Below are 15005 nucleotides of genomic sequence, written 5' to 3'. Positions count from 1 at the left end.
AATATAAAATATAAAATCTAAGACTTTGTGAACAAATGAAATTTATCATTAGTTAATTTATACTCAAAAGCTATGAAAGCCATTGAGTTTATAAAATCCCAATGAGAGAACTATGCATCAGGTAACCTAAATTATCAACTATGTAAAAATATTTACCTTTCAGATACAGCTGCTAATTTTCCTCCACGAAAGTATGGAGGTTTTTCAACTAAGCCATCATAATACCATTTATATTTAAGAATCCTCCATTCCTCCAAAAATAATATCTATATCAATTCCCTAATCAGGCTGAGAATGGAAAGCGGGATTTCTAGAAACTATGTGTAGTATAAAAGAGCTCCTCTTTGAAAATGAGTTATTTTGTTTTGTAATATAACTGAAAGACCAAAGCAGTAATTTATCTATCCTCTCTGCTTTTCAAGGAGCTGGGGGAAAAGAAGATAGAAATTCCACATATCTCTCTCTAATTATTATCACTCAACTGATCCGTTATAATATATGGTGCCTAATAGACTCAGTTACTATGAATGCATTATCCACTGTTCAATAATGCTCACAAAAAAGCTTGTAATTATTTTTGTAAATTGTATGTATTATAAAAAAAATGCTCAGAAAAAAGTACAATACTTTCTGCACAAACAGAAAAAATTTTTTAATTTACAGGCATAGGCTGCATTCAATAGAATTTAAGGATAAATAACATGTCTATGTTTTCAAGAAATAACATATTTTTTTCTTGCATCTGAATCTCCTAATTATATATAATTTATCTTCCTCAGAGCCTCACTTTCCTAATCTTTTCTTTCCCATTTAGCACTTTTCTCAATTTCTCAATGCTATTATCTTAATAGGTTTTAAGTGATTTTTGGATTTTGCTTTATAAAATTAAGTTCTTTACTAGTGTTTTGAGCACACATGAAAAAGATGTACTATTAAAAAAAGCCAATAAATTGAATATAATTTTCTTTCAAGCTTTGTTCTATACACTTTGAATAACATACAATGGTTATTAACTAAAATTTTAGAGCATTCCTTGCCCAAGATATGAGTGAAAGATAAAGAACTTCAAAATTAAAAATACAAGTATAAATAAAAATATACATATTCCTAAAAGAGAAAATGGAAAAAAAATGTAGAGAAGAACCATGATAATTTCAACATATTAACAATAGGAAGATTTTTTTTCTGGGCTATTAATAAAATGTGACTTTAAAATAAAACAAAATTAATGTAATCATATCTTTTTTTTTTTTAATTTGTTACATGTGCCCCAGAAATGTGTTTAACCAGCAATATTTTCAGAAGTAAAATAACAACGACAGTACCTGGAATGCTCTGAGAAGCGCCATGTGATCACTGAAAGTTCCTGCAGTGAATCGTTTCCTACAAAGCATAGCTGCACGTTTCTGAGAGGCCTGCATTGGCAGGACAAAAGGATCTCGATAGGCTAGTGTGCAGGCAATTGTAAGGATGGGGTCCAGACACTTTAAAACAACAGCACACAGGACCATTTTACCAAGATGTGGTTCTACTGGCAAGTCAGCCAAATGATATCCAAGTTCAGTGAGATCTTCCCATGCATCCATTGCATCTATTGTCTAAATAAAAGGATACAAAACAGAATGTGACTTAACCAAAGACTCTGTTTACTCAAGCAACATACTTAAAAATCTGTAAGAAAGAAATAAAAATGTAAATTTTGTTTCGCTATCATATATAAAAAAGAACTACTGTTTATTATAACTACAACAGTATTATTCAAAATATATGATTAAGATAATTTTTTAAAGTACAAAATTAGTTAACATGTGTACTCATTTAGTTTAAATTTCAAGTAAAATAGTCAGACAAATAAAACTATTAAGACACCAACCTTAAGCATTTGTACAGCATTTCTTACGATTAAAGCTGGTGGAGGTTCTGGTGCTTTCATAAGGAAATCAGCAATAGGACAATTAACTGGGGCTAACAGCTTGGTATGTAAACAAAGTTCCTGTAAATAAGAATAACAAATAATTTTGAAGTATTCAATTTATAATTGATTTTTATTTTTTAAAAAATCATGACTATTGTTCCCAAGCAAAAACTAGTAGAGTCTCTGGCTAAAATGAACAGTAAAGGGAACAACATCTTTCAATAAAAGATGGGCTCATGCTTTGCCCTAGGTGCCAGATCATTATAAACACCCTCCAACAACTCACATCAACATTACCATTGCCACCACTGGCAATGTCTCCTCACACAGTTTTATATATAACAGTAGGAGTTATACTATCCAAAAAAGTTTTTTCCTTTATATTATATTCTGGAATCTTGTATCCATTCAACAAATATTCAGGTGCTTACTAAGTGCTAGGCACTATGCAGCAAGTTGAAGAAGAGGACAGACTGTCAGACAAGCATCTGCCCTCAGGGAGTTTTCACTATGTGTGAAAAACAGAATACTTATATAATTAACTCCTTAATTACAAATGTGGTAAGTGCATGAAGTACACCGGTTGCAAAAGAGGTAAAACAAAAGACTTAATCAAGTTCAGGAACACGCAGGAGAAGGAAGCCAGGGAAGTCAAAAATAATTTCGCTCAGGAAATGAACTTAAACTAAGATGTAAAGATTGAGTAGGAGTTAATTATAAAAGGAATCAAGTGGAGGAGTCTAGAGAGAAGGGATAGAAACAAGTAAGATGTGCTTGGGAAATTGAAACTACTGGTGTGAGTGGAAAGAGGGCAAAAGGCAAAAACTAAAAAATTAAAAGTAGAGACACAAGCAGGAGAGATAATGTAGGTACTGGTTAAGAATTAAGAGGAACAGCCCTGGATGGTGTGGTTCAGTGGATTGAGTGCTGACCTACGAACCAAGGGGTCATTGGTTCGATTCCCAGTCAGGGTACATGCCTGGGTTGTGGGCCAGGTCCCCAGAAGGGGGTGCACGAGAGGCACACATTGATAATTCTCTTCTTCTTTCTCTCACCCTTCCTCTCTCTCTAAAAATAAATAAATAAAATCTTTCAAAAAATATATGATCTAGTGTTTCATTAAAGGTTTGGAAATCAGCATTAGCTCAGCACACCAAAGAATCAAATCAATGTTCTTCTGGAATTTTTCCCTAGAAACTATCAACACAGTGTCTGGCTGTTCTATGAAGTCAGAGAACCTAAAGGAAAATAATAAAGTCCAGGAAATCTCAGCAAACTTAGTTACAAATCTACCAACGTAATTCTCAGCATCTTAAACTGAAATTTTGGTATTATGTTTTGGAGGTGAAATAATTTGGTTTCCAATCCTCATTCAGAATGTAAAAGGTGAACACTACATGGTTGACAGATTCCTAGAATGTTGCATAAAAACAAATGATATAAACTGTACCATAACTTAAGTGCTCTCAAGTAATTCTTTAAAACTTTGGAGGTTTATCAATTAAATTTTCTTATATATAAAAAATATTAGTTATATACATAACCACCCTCCATAATATATATTTGATAATTTGTTTTATAAATTGATTATTGAAAAGTCTAATTAGCATAAGTTGAAATGGTCCCTCCTCCTCCCTCACCCACAAAAACAAGTTTTTTAGAGTTAACTAAACTTCTACCTGTAATGGCATTCTCAAAAGTTCTGGAGTCTGAAATTCCAACATATTCTGGAATCGGAGTCTACTGAAGAGACGGAAACAAATTCCAGGTCTACATCGCCCTGCCCTTAAAAAGTAAAATACAAAATTACAACTCAAGGAATGAAGATTATAATAAGGAAACTGTGTAACAAATGTGATTTAGGAGACAGAACAATGAACCATTATCAGGACAACTGACTTCGAATCCCTATTCTGGTACTTACCCTCTATGAATGCTTTCAGAAGGCACTTCACTTGTCTAAGACCCAATTGTCTCATTTACAAAGTGAAGTTCATGAATGATACCTATCTGATATACAGAGGTGGGCAAAAGAAGGTCTCTAGTTGTATGTGAAATACAGTTTATTTGTGTATTATTACTTATTTAGTATTCTTATTAACCTACCTTTGTCCACCTCTGTATATCTAGGGTATTGGTAAAAATAAAAAAGAGCTGTATATGAAAGTGAGTAAAAAATATGGTATAAATAAACATATGATTTAAATTTAATCAATTTTACTGAGCTGATCAAGCACTGTTGAGAGTTGTACAAATTTTGTATTATATAACCCCAAGGCAGTGTCATTTACCCCATCATCATAAATACTTGTATAATTTTCTGGGTAGTAACAAAAACATCTTGAGGAAAAGTAGTCTCTTAATTTCACCCATTGTTCCTTTATCAGCTAATGGCAAGGCAGGATATGCTAAATGATGAAGATACAAGAATAATCCCTATCTTTCCAAAGCCCACAGTCCAGAGTGGCAGACATACTATAACACAATGTAATACAAGTTACAAAACCTGACAGTTGGACCATTACTTCCTTCACTTGAATACTTCCCTCACTACGTACTCATCAGCTTTTCCACCTGTACAGCCTGCTCTGAGAGATTTCTCTTTGCACAATCCTTAAATGTTGATGTTCCTCTGAGTTTGGACCTCAGACCTCCGCTCTCCTTACTCTACCCTCTCTTGCAAGGAGATCTTAAATATCCTATTGTTTATAATTTCCATCCACCTTCATCTCCTTATGTTAATGCTACTTCACAAGTCTCTTAGCTCCAGTTGACTTTCCACAGTCAGTTCAAACTTAACATAACCAAAAGCTAATTCTTCTCCCCAACATAACCACTCTTCCCATTTTCCCTATCAGACAATGGCACCACTAACCACAAAATCTTCTAAAATAGAAATCTGTATGACATCCTTGATTCCACTCTATTCCTTAGCCCTGACCACTGGACAGATGACTACCAATATTACTCTTCTTAATATGTCCTGAGTAAATTATCTACTTCTCTTTATTTCTACCATCTCTGTAACAATCCAGGCCACTCTCTCCCTTATTGTAAATGGAATTATTAATGCAGCCTCCCACCATCATTTTTGTCTCTCCCAATTAATTCCTAAGAGAGCTAAAAGAACACTATAATACTGCCATCCCCTGGCTATTTAGAAGGAGAAGTGGGGTGGGGGGGAATAGTCCTTAAGGACCTGTCTGCATCTTAACTTCTCTCCATTCATTTTTTACTATGCTCTGCTAAACTAACCTCCATCCAAAGAACTTTCGTGCCCACTTTTGTCTTTAGGCAAATCCCTTTCCACACCTCTTTATCATATTTATCTCAGATTATATCTTAACTCCTCTAAAAACATTATTCAGTTGTAGCAGAGATCACAGAGTATAAAAATTGCTTAATTTATTGGTCTCCAAGATGAAGTGCAACATTTCCCCATCTGAACTTTACCCATCAGATTTCTTTAGCATTGTACCCCTAACACTTGAACAGTGAAGGCTGTTAAAAAAATATCTGTTAAAAAATGACAATGATTACTTCTGATTTTTACCCCTGACTAATAAGAGTGTATGTGTCAAGCCCTACTCTGTCATAAGAGGACAACTAATACAGTAACAATAGCAACGCCCTCAAGGGCATTCTAGGAAATTACAAAGTACAAAAGTAATGTATTCACCATCTTCAGTGTATGAGACATTCTTTTAAAGATGCTCTCCTGTTAGTTAAAATGCAAAAAAAAAAAAAAAATCAAATAATTACTGAGAAATATGATACTTTTTAACCTTGACTTTTTACAAATGAAAAAGCATGTACTAAATAACCAAACTACAAAAAAAATAGAATAAAAATTAAGTATCCTTCCTTCAAGAGCCCCAGAAATCCTCCTTCTCAAGAGTTAACAATTTTTTTAATGTTTCTCTCAGTCTTAATGCATTTGTATCTAAATATATGTAAACATATGCATATATTTTCTACTACAACATAATGAGACACATGTTCTTTATCTTACTTTTCACACTTAATATATTCTGAAAACTCATTCCACATAAAAAGACACAGATCTATATATTTCCCTTTTAACAGTTACAGTGGTATACCATTGTGTGTCTGTAACAATTTATTTAACCACTTCACTACTAATGGACAAGTGTTCCCAAACTATTGCAAACAATGCTATGCAAAACATTCTTAAACATACATCTTTGTAAACATGTGCAAGTATACTCAGGGTAGGTTATGAGAGGTGGAATCTGCTATCGAGGGTAGTCTTGGATAAGCAGTTTCAAATTGCCCACTGAAGAAATCACACCAATTTATACTCCCATCAGCAAAGAAAGCCTATAGGCCTATCTATACTTTTGCCAATTCTGTTGCACACACTGTTAAACATTTTCATCAATGTCAAATCTGATAAGTAAAAAACAGTACTGCATTAATTTGTATTTATTTTGGTGTATATATAAGGCAGTATATATGAAGTTAACACAGGGTCCAGCAGAAGTAACACCTGCTTGAGTGTAGTTGGTAGGGTAGTAACATGGGTGTAATAATTTATAGTTTTAATTTGAACATTTCATCTAAAATGTCATATGGTGTGTTTGAGTGTGATATTGTTTTGTTACATAATTAAATGCTTATGATTTTGTAATAAAAAATGGGCGTTATTTGTTCCAGACCCTGTATATTGGTCTTTATTAATTTATTTTTAAAAGGGTTTTTGTATAACACAAAAATTAGTCCTTTGTCCTGTTTGGCAAATGTTTGACATTTTTGCTTTTATTTTTTAAGTTTCTTACATCTTATGACTGTAGATTATATTAGGCAAAATTTTAAATTTTAACATAACCAAATGTGATATTTTTTAAGGTATTAAAAGTCTGCTCTCCAAAGTTCATATAAAATGAAGGCAAATGTGAAAATTTTAACCTTTTTTATGAAGTGGAATATACATTAATATGTGGTAAATATGAAAATGTTTCCATTTTACCGGTAATTGATTGAATGTGCATTAAACATACATTACCTGCCTTTTCGTTGTATTGCACTAGCTTTGGAAATCCACACCATTTTTAGCATTGTAACAAAATTCAGCGCATCAAAGGATTTCTGTAATATTTAAATCATCTTCACGTTAAAACATAAAAGGTTTTTAAGTAGAGCAAAACATTACAATATATTTTAATATGCCAAGTTTAATTCAAAGCTCCTCTACATTAGATTATTACAACAGGGTACTAATTATTTTTTAAATCCATATTTCTGACTACAAACATTCTAAGGAAAAAGAATAAAAACTAAACTCAGAAGCGCTGAAAAAGTTCCTCACTCTGTGCCCTGCTAAGATATTTGACTCTCTCTGCTACACTTGGATAATAGCAGTCAGTTCTCACCAGGAATCAAGACTGGAAAGAACTGATCTATTTTCTTCCTGTCATTTTCCATCAGATTTACATCACCGTGGGGAATAGAAATGACAGTTTTCTAAAATACTTTCCAGGGAGCTTGATCTGGAGCAATAAGAATAACAATTGCTGAACCAACCCTATCTCAAAGTGAAAAACTTTTAACCCCTTCCATTTTACCTCCTGCTGAGCTACAAATGCAGTTAGCCTATCCAGAAAGTTACAGTATACTTCCTCAAAGAATCTAAAGCGAAAATTTAGTGTAGAAAAGTATTTTTAAAGACTGCACTGCTAGCTAAAATACGTACTTCAATCATTCAGTGACATAATACTTTCCCTTTCAAAAAATAGCTCTATAAAACAAATACAAGTATGTTCTCGTAAAGTTTAATTGTGGAATTTTTAGAAAAGATGCTGCTTATTTAGTTTTTAATGAAATTTTACATTTGTCAACATTATATGTAAAATATCTTTTGATACTACCATCATATTCCAAACTATAGTTTATTTGATAAATAACACTTAAATAAATTAAATTTTAAGATTTTCAAAATCTACCTTGCCTTTAGATAATTTTAAGGCAATAAAATCTCAATTTTCATTGACTCCCTATTCAGACTTCTAATGATAATATTCATAATTATCCTCCTATAAAAAATAAGATGTACCCCAGACTGGTGTGGCTCAGTGGACTGAGTGCCAGCCTGGGTGGGACCCAAAGGGTCACCAGTTAGATTCCCAGTCAGGGCACATGCCTGGGTAGCGGGCCAGGCCCCCAGTAGGGGGCATGTGAGAGTCAACCACACATTGCTGTTTCTCTCCCTCTCTTTCTCCCTCCCTTCCCCTCTGTCTAAAAATAAATAAATAATCTTTAAAAAAATAAAATAAAATGTATTCCTCATTGACAGTATCCAAATATAATAAAATGTCCAAAATGTCCAAATTTTATAATAAAATTTTATTTTCTGTAAGATATTCCTAAAAGCTACATTGAAAACATTATAAAAATAAATTTTTCACATTAAAGATAATCATACATATCAATTAGAACAGATATAATTTGTCTTCCACAACATGGACAGTATTTCTTTCCTTGGAAAATCAAATACCTTTATCATTTTCAATTCTTTCAGTGAAAGGTTAAGAGTATTGAAAGTTGCTAGGTGTTCCAATACTAAAAGGCAATAAATGCTGCCTTTTATTATAGTGGGAGCTGGTACTAAATATTTTAGCCTTCGCAGAGGGTCTCTGTTGTAACTACTCAAATCTGCCATTGCAGTGTAAAAGCATCCATAGACTATAGGCCAAAGAATAAACATGGCAGTGTTCCAGTGAATGCATTTTTATAAAAGCAGGTGATGGGCCCATGGTCTTGTTTGCTTTCTTTTGGCATGGTTCTCTTGTACTAAGTATCTTTTGAATATCTACAATATGTGGATCCCTGAAGATACAACAATAAATAAGAAGGTCATGGGCTATTCCCACATGTAGAATGAAAACATACAAAATATGTGATCAAATGCCCACGGTTTGACAAAATTTTCACCATAACTAGCCAAACCTTTCACTTTCTTCATAGTACTTTATGAGCAAAAGCTTATTTTTTATATAATTTGTTAAAATAACAAGATAGGTCCTATACACTGAATTCTTTAAGATAGAATATTCACTTTAGTGAAATTAACACTTACTACATTAAATTTATTTAGAACCAGACATTTTCCCATTAAAATGAATTGGAAATACAACTTATCCATACATACCTCTTTCACCTTACCAGAATCAATAACAAAGACAACATCATTGACTGTGATGCTGGTTTCAGCAATATTGGTAGAAAGGATCTGCAATGGCATGTTATGTTATAGTTAATATGGAAACAGAACCAATGACTACTAAAATAGAAAAACGAAGATTTAATGAAGCTTACTATTTTTCGAACACCTGCAGGTGGGTTTTTTAATACTTTCTTTTGATCAGATGTTTGCATATTTGAATGAAGCATAAAGACTTGATATCTGTTGATAATTGAAAGAGAAAATATACTATAGTACCTATCTTTTATTTAAAGCAAAAAACATAATGCTTTAACTTTTACCTATGTATGTTGTCAGCAAACCGCTTGTCATCAAATAGGATGCGATCCCTTAATCCAACAATTTCATCATATCCAGGTAGGAAAATTAATATTGCACCTTGAAGAAAAATGATTTAACATTAAATTTCATTGTAAAACCAGAACCAATCAAAAGAATTAGCTAAAATGAACTATATCACATTTTCAAGTACTGATAAACTGTAATACTTATGACAAGATATCATGCATTATTAAGGGAATTATATAAAAATTTATACACACAAAATATTAACTTTTAAATCAAACTATACATTTTTGCTCCAGTTGCTTTAGATAACACTTATTTACCAGCATCACAACTATGGCAGATATTGTACAGAAGATGCATGATCAAATCCAAGTCTACTTTTTCATCATCAAAACTATGATGATAAGCTTTCAGGAGCTCTCTATCTTCTGCACTGAGGTCACTTCCACTTTTTTGAACCAGAGAACTTTCATCTAGATTTCCAAATTCCAATGAAGCACTAAAAAAAATGAAAACAAAAATAAAAATAAAAAACCAACTCAGTTTTTATTTTAAAAAAGTAAAAGTAATCTTTTAAGGCCAATGTGCTCCATTATGCCATTATGTCCTTCAAATTTTCAATATACATTAAGGAGGGCAAGTGATACTAAATTCGTGTTTTGGCTTACAGTACATCAAAGTAAATCTGGCAATAACTGCTTTTTAGAAAACACAATCTGAAGACATTGCTCCAAAGAAAATATATGAATAGTCAAAAATAGAAAAAATATTATTAATCATTACAGATATGAATATCAAAACAATGAGATAACACTTCACACCCATTAGGGTGACTATAATCAAGAAGACATAATGTTGGAGAGAGTTATGTAGAAATTGGAATCATCCCCTCATACATCGCTAGTAGGAATGTAAAATATAGTGGCCACTTTGGGAAACAATGTGACAGTCCTCAAAATGTTAAACATAGTGTTAGCATATGCCCCAGCAATTTGTCTGTTAGGTATATATGCAAAAGAAATAAAAAATATGTCCATATAAAATCTGTATACAAATGTTCATACCAGCTTTACTCATAATAGTCAAAAAGTGGAAATACCCAAAATGTTCATTAACTGATGAATGGATGAACAAACTATGTTCTGCCCCCAGAATGGAATATTAGTCAGAAAATGGATGTTGCAACATGGATAAACCTTGAAAACATTACGCTAGGTAAAAGAAGCCAATCGCAGAAGACCACCAATCATATTATATGATTCCAATTATATGAAATGACCAGAAAAGACAAATCAATAGAAACAGTAAGTGGATTAATGGTTGCCTAGGACTGGGTGAGTTGGGGGAAATGAGGAGTGACTGTAAATTAGCATAGGTTTCCTCTTGGGGTGATGAATAGGTACTCAGAATTAATTGGGGTAATGATTGCATAACACTGTAAACATACTAAAAATCATTAAATTACACACTTAAATGGGTGAATTAAATGGTTTGTGAATTTTATCTCAATAAAAATTTAAAAACCAAACTTCTGGTCACCATTTATATTTTCTTAGTAGGTTGTTTCTCATTCTTCACTATGACAGATAACAAGCACTCTGAAGTACACATTTTTTAAAAAAATTTCTATAGGTACCGAGTTAACAAGACTCTTAATTTAGTAATTCTATACTGAAAGTGGGTTAATTATGCTATTTTCCAAAAGCCAGAATCAGCATAGATTACTGAAATAAATGCCTTGCTTTTTCACCCTGTATGTAAAAATACACACTACTTCCATTACGAGTAATTATCAGTAAGATTTCTAGGAAGTTCAGTATTATAGTGTAATCCCTCTGAAAGAGTTTAACAGGAAGGTAAACATATATAAAACTGCTTTCAATAGGGAAAATATTAAACTTATACAACTTTATAATTTCAGTATTTAAATTTTAAGATGCATTTTAAAATACTCTGAGTTATTTTTTCTTACTCTTTAACAGGTAAATGAAGAAGATATGTTCTTTGTTTTAAGCCATAAACTTTAGATATCAATTATCAATTATCTAGCAAACATAATAAATTTAATTTGAAATATTTGAAATTTGTAACTGATCATGTCATGATCTGGGAAGTAAAAAGAAAGTCCAGTTAACCAGGATAATTAAAATATTACCCAGTAAATAACTTTACTTGGTAATCTGGAGGGTCTAGCGAGCTATACTTATAAGGTCCCAAACATTCGAACTGGCAGCACTAAAAGGATTCAGTTCTGAGTGCTATTATTGAAATGACAACAAGACCCACCAGACCAGAATTAGCATTTGGATTTGCAAAGTCACTCCATCAGTTTACACATTTTTACATTCCTTCCTTATCATTTTAGTGAGGTTTGGGGAAAATACAGAGATAAATACATGTGTTTGTAGCTACAGTGTTTAACTGGAAATTCCCCTTCTGCTTTTTCAAAATAAAATAAAAAATAAAATGCATATTATAACACAGTGGATCTTATTAGCAACCTACAAAAATATCAGAAAAATTCCTTAGAATTACAAAAGAAAATCTGAATAAGAGGCTGTAAATTTGTCACTATCTACGATTTACATGGCTAAACATTTTTAAAGAGGAGTTTGGATTTATCAAACATAGAATAATGTTTTACCTGTAAGATTCTAGAAGATCCACAACTTCATTCTGCCCAAAGTGTTTAGCCCAATCTAAAGCCATCCTGCCAAAATTCAAAGATATCAAATTAAGACAGAGAAATAATGTTCTCAAAATCATAAAACTGGTAGTCACTCAAAATTATTCATTCACCCATTAGAGATATACCAGCAATACCTTTTAATATAAATATGAGAAATCAAAAAAGATATATGTAACTCTACAAAGATACACAAAGAATAGATGCAGTTTAAAATTACCAGCCATTTGATGCTTTGCAGTGGACATTGGCTCCCATACTAATTAACTGCTCTACTTGGCTGGAAAAGCCACGACCTGCAGCAACCATCAGAGCCGTTGCACTGGTTTCACTATGTCTGTAATCAACTAAAATAAGGAAAAGACAGGTATGTGTGAAATTTCCAAACTCTTTTAAGTCATTTTAACTTATTTTAAATTTAAATGAAAGAACTGAGTATCAGAAGAATTAACCTAGGACTTGTTCCTTCACCTATCCACATGATAGTTCATCTCTCATGGCAGGAGATCTGTTACTGATAAGCCCTTAGTATACACAGGAGGGAATAGGGACTATCAGCTGGAAGGTTAGAGAAGAAAAGATAGTTGTTAAGCTATCTAAAGCTCAGCAAGACAATTAACACAGAAAAGAAGAGCTACTAACTTACGGAACCCTTAATCTTCCTAAATCTAGATATTGCCTGATTATCAAATGACATAATAGAATTAAAAAGTTAATTTTCATCAGCAGCAGGTAATGAATGATTAAAAGTACAAATGCAAAGTTTAGGACCATTTACTGTTCTTTTGTATTGCTTTTATTCTCCCATCATTCCAGGCTATTATTTGCAAAGATTCTTAAAGGAAATACTGGCAGAAAGTTTACTTCTCATAAAACCCCTCCATGAGAAAAATAATTTAAGTTCTACTGAATTTAAGTTCCTAGAATATATCTCTCAAGCAGTGCATTATATTATAATTGCTTAGCACTAATTTACTTAAATTACAGATTTGGTAATTTTGGAAAGAAATCACCACTGGAAAAAACCTCTGTAGTAAAATTTAAGATAATTACAAAAGAAAAATTTTAATTTTCCCTATATATACCCAATTATTCTTATCATATAATAACACTCTAAAACATGGTATCCAGTACTAATATAAATCAATAGATCTTAAGGTCGGGGAGAGACTTATAAGAGATTTATCTCAGGTATTTTACTTCTAAAAGCATAGACAGCTATGCCTTACTCCTACATTCAAGTTCTGTAGGTCTAGGATGGCCAGATACATGCACTTTTAAAGAGGTCTGCAAAGATTACGATCTGTATTCACAATATGAGAATTACTGCCTCTACTAAATATTCAATTAATAGCCTTGGAGAACAGAACCAAAATGTGCGTATTTTGAGCACAGCGGTATGAATAAGTATGGGTGTTTAAAAATATCCAAAAATTCTTTAATAATACTCCCTTTGAAAGGCAGAGCCTAATTCCCTTCTCACAGAGTGTGGTCTGTACTAAGTGCCTCTAATGAATAAAGAAGTGATGGCATGCAACTTTGAAGACTAAGTCATAAAAGGTATGTACAGCTTCCCACTTGTTTTTTCTCCTCTTTTAAATCACTTACTGGGAGAAGCCAGCTGCCAGATCCTGGGAAGCCTAAGGCAGCCCTATGGAGAGCTCCAGATGGCAAGGAGCTGCAGCCTTCTGCCAAGAGTAGAGACAAACTGAGGCCTCTTGCCAACAGCCATGTGAATGAGCCTTTCTGGAAGCAAATCCTCCAGCTCCAGTAACCCTTCAGATGACCAAAGGCACTGACATCAGTTAAACACTATTTCACAAATAACTAGGAGCCAGACCATTCCCAGATTCCTGACTCTAAAAAACTCTGTGAGGTAAATATTTCAGGTTGCTAAGTGCAGGAACCATTTGTTATGCAGCAACAGATGACTAGCGGAGTGAGCATGACAGAGAATGCCAGGTCTTACCAAACCACCGAATTACTAGCTGCTTTTACAGGATCACATGGAGAAACTGATGGCATTAAAATGAAACCTATGAAGTCCAAGGTTTCCTGGATCACGGGAAGTATTTTCAAATCTGGTACCAACTAAAAGTTGAGATTTTAGAAGAGAAATAAAAAGATGGGAAGCGATTAACTATTTAGAGAGCTACCCCAACATGTTGACTTACCTCACAAGGCTGAAAACATTAGAATACTAGACTCTGGAAAATACCCAATACAATTATAAAGAAGAGAGACCTGGGTCCATAGGATGACCTCTATGAAAGCAATTGTCTAGCATTCACTAAGGAAATATCTAAGAAGAGGGTCAAAAGTGGTATGTAAATACTTTAAAATGCTTCATAAATATTTTAAAGCAACATGTCTCAGAGTTTAAATTTCCTAACTTTCAGGTAAGATTGCTAAACTGTGTGGAGTAGATATTTCAAAAAATAATGGAGAAAAAAACTGCCAGAAAATGAGATGAACAAATGTCCACATTTCCAAATACAAAAATATTACTTTTCAAAATACAGATTTGTAAGTGACTAATAAACTGAAAAAAAGTAGATCAACAGAAGTCAAAATACATTTACAAAGAAGAAAAATTGCCAAAAGACCTTCATTTCTTTAAGAGGCTTGTTAGATAAGTAGATGTGTAGAATTATAACCACTTAAAAACCATACCCATATTTTCACTTAAAGCCTCTTGTAGCATACACAGTGCTTGATCATTGACCCAGGCCTCTCAAGTTCATAAACATACACTATATAACAATTAGAACGAAAAAAAAAAGTTGGTAAGCAGAAACAATAGGCCAAATCTACCTATGAGATTTAAAAGGAATAAATAGAATGTCTTAAGCTCAAAAAGCTCAAAACAAGTAAATTATGAAGGTATTAATCAC

The 15005-nt window shown here is 32.8% G+C and overlaps 1 protein-coding gene across 5 annotated transcripts in view; it reads right to left on the bottom strand.

Annotated features, from left to right (window-relative positions):
• The window catches only part of YTHDC2 (YTH N6-methyladenosine RNA binding protein C2), a 76237-nt gene that overhangs the window by 36040 nt on the left and 25192 nt on the right, over positions 1–15005 (bottom strand). For all 5 annotated transcript variants that reach the window (XM_053911536.1, XM_053911541.1, XM_053911546.2 and 2 more), the window contains 10 exons: positions 12332–12458; positions 12070–12135; positions 9746–9924; positions 9419–9515; positions 9251–9338; positions 9084–9164; positions 6942–7024; positions 3595–3700; positions 1874–1993; positions 1326–1598 (listed from right to left, as the gene is read on the bottom strand). In XM_053911536.1, coding sequence (XP_053767511.1) covers positions 1326–1598; positions 1874–1993; positions 3595–3700; positions 6942–7024; positions 9084–9164; positions 9251–9338; positions 9419–9515; positions 9746–9924; positions 12070–12135; positions 12332–12458 — 1220 coding nt within the window. The remainder of the gene's footprint in view (positions 1–1325; positions 1599–1873; positions 1994–3594; positions 3701–6941; positions 7025–9083; positions 9165–9250; positions 9339–9418; positions 9516–9745; positions 9925–12069; positions 12136–12331; positions 12459–15005) is intronic.

The sequence above is a fragment of the Desmodus rotundus genome, chromosome 1, assembly GCF_022682495.2.
Source record: "Desmodus rotundus isolate HL8 chromosome 1, HLdesRot8A.1, whole genome shotgun sequence".
In the NCBI taxonomy this organism is placed as follows: Eukaryota; Metazoa; Chordata; class Mammalia; order Chiroptera; family Phyllostomidae; genus Desmodus; species Desmodus rotundus.
Note: the sequence above shows the minus strand (reverse complement) of the source record. Positions and strands in the feature narration are given on the sequence as shown.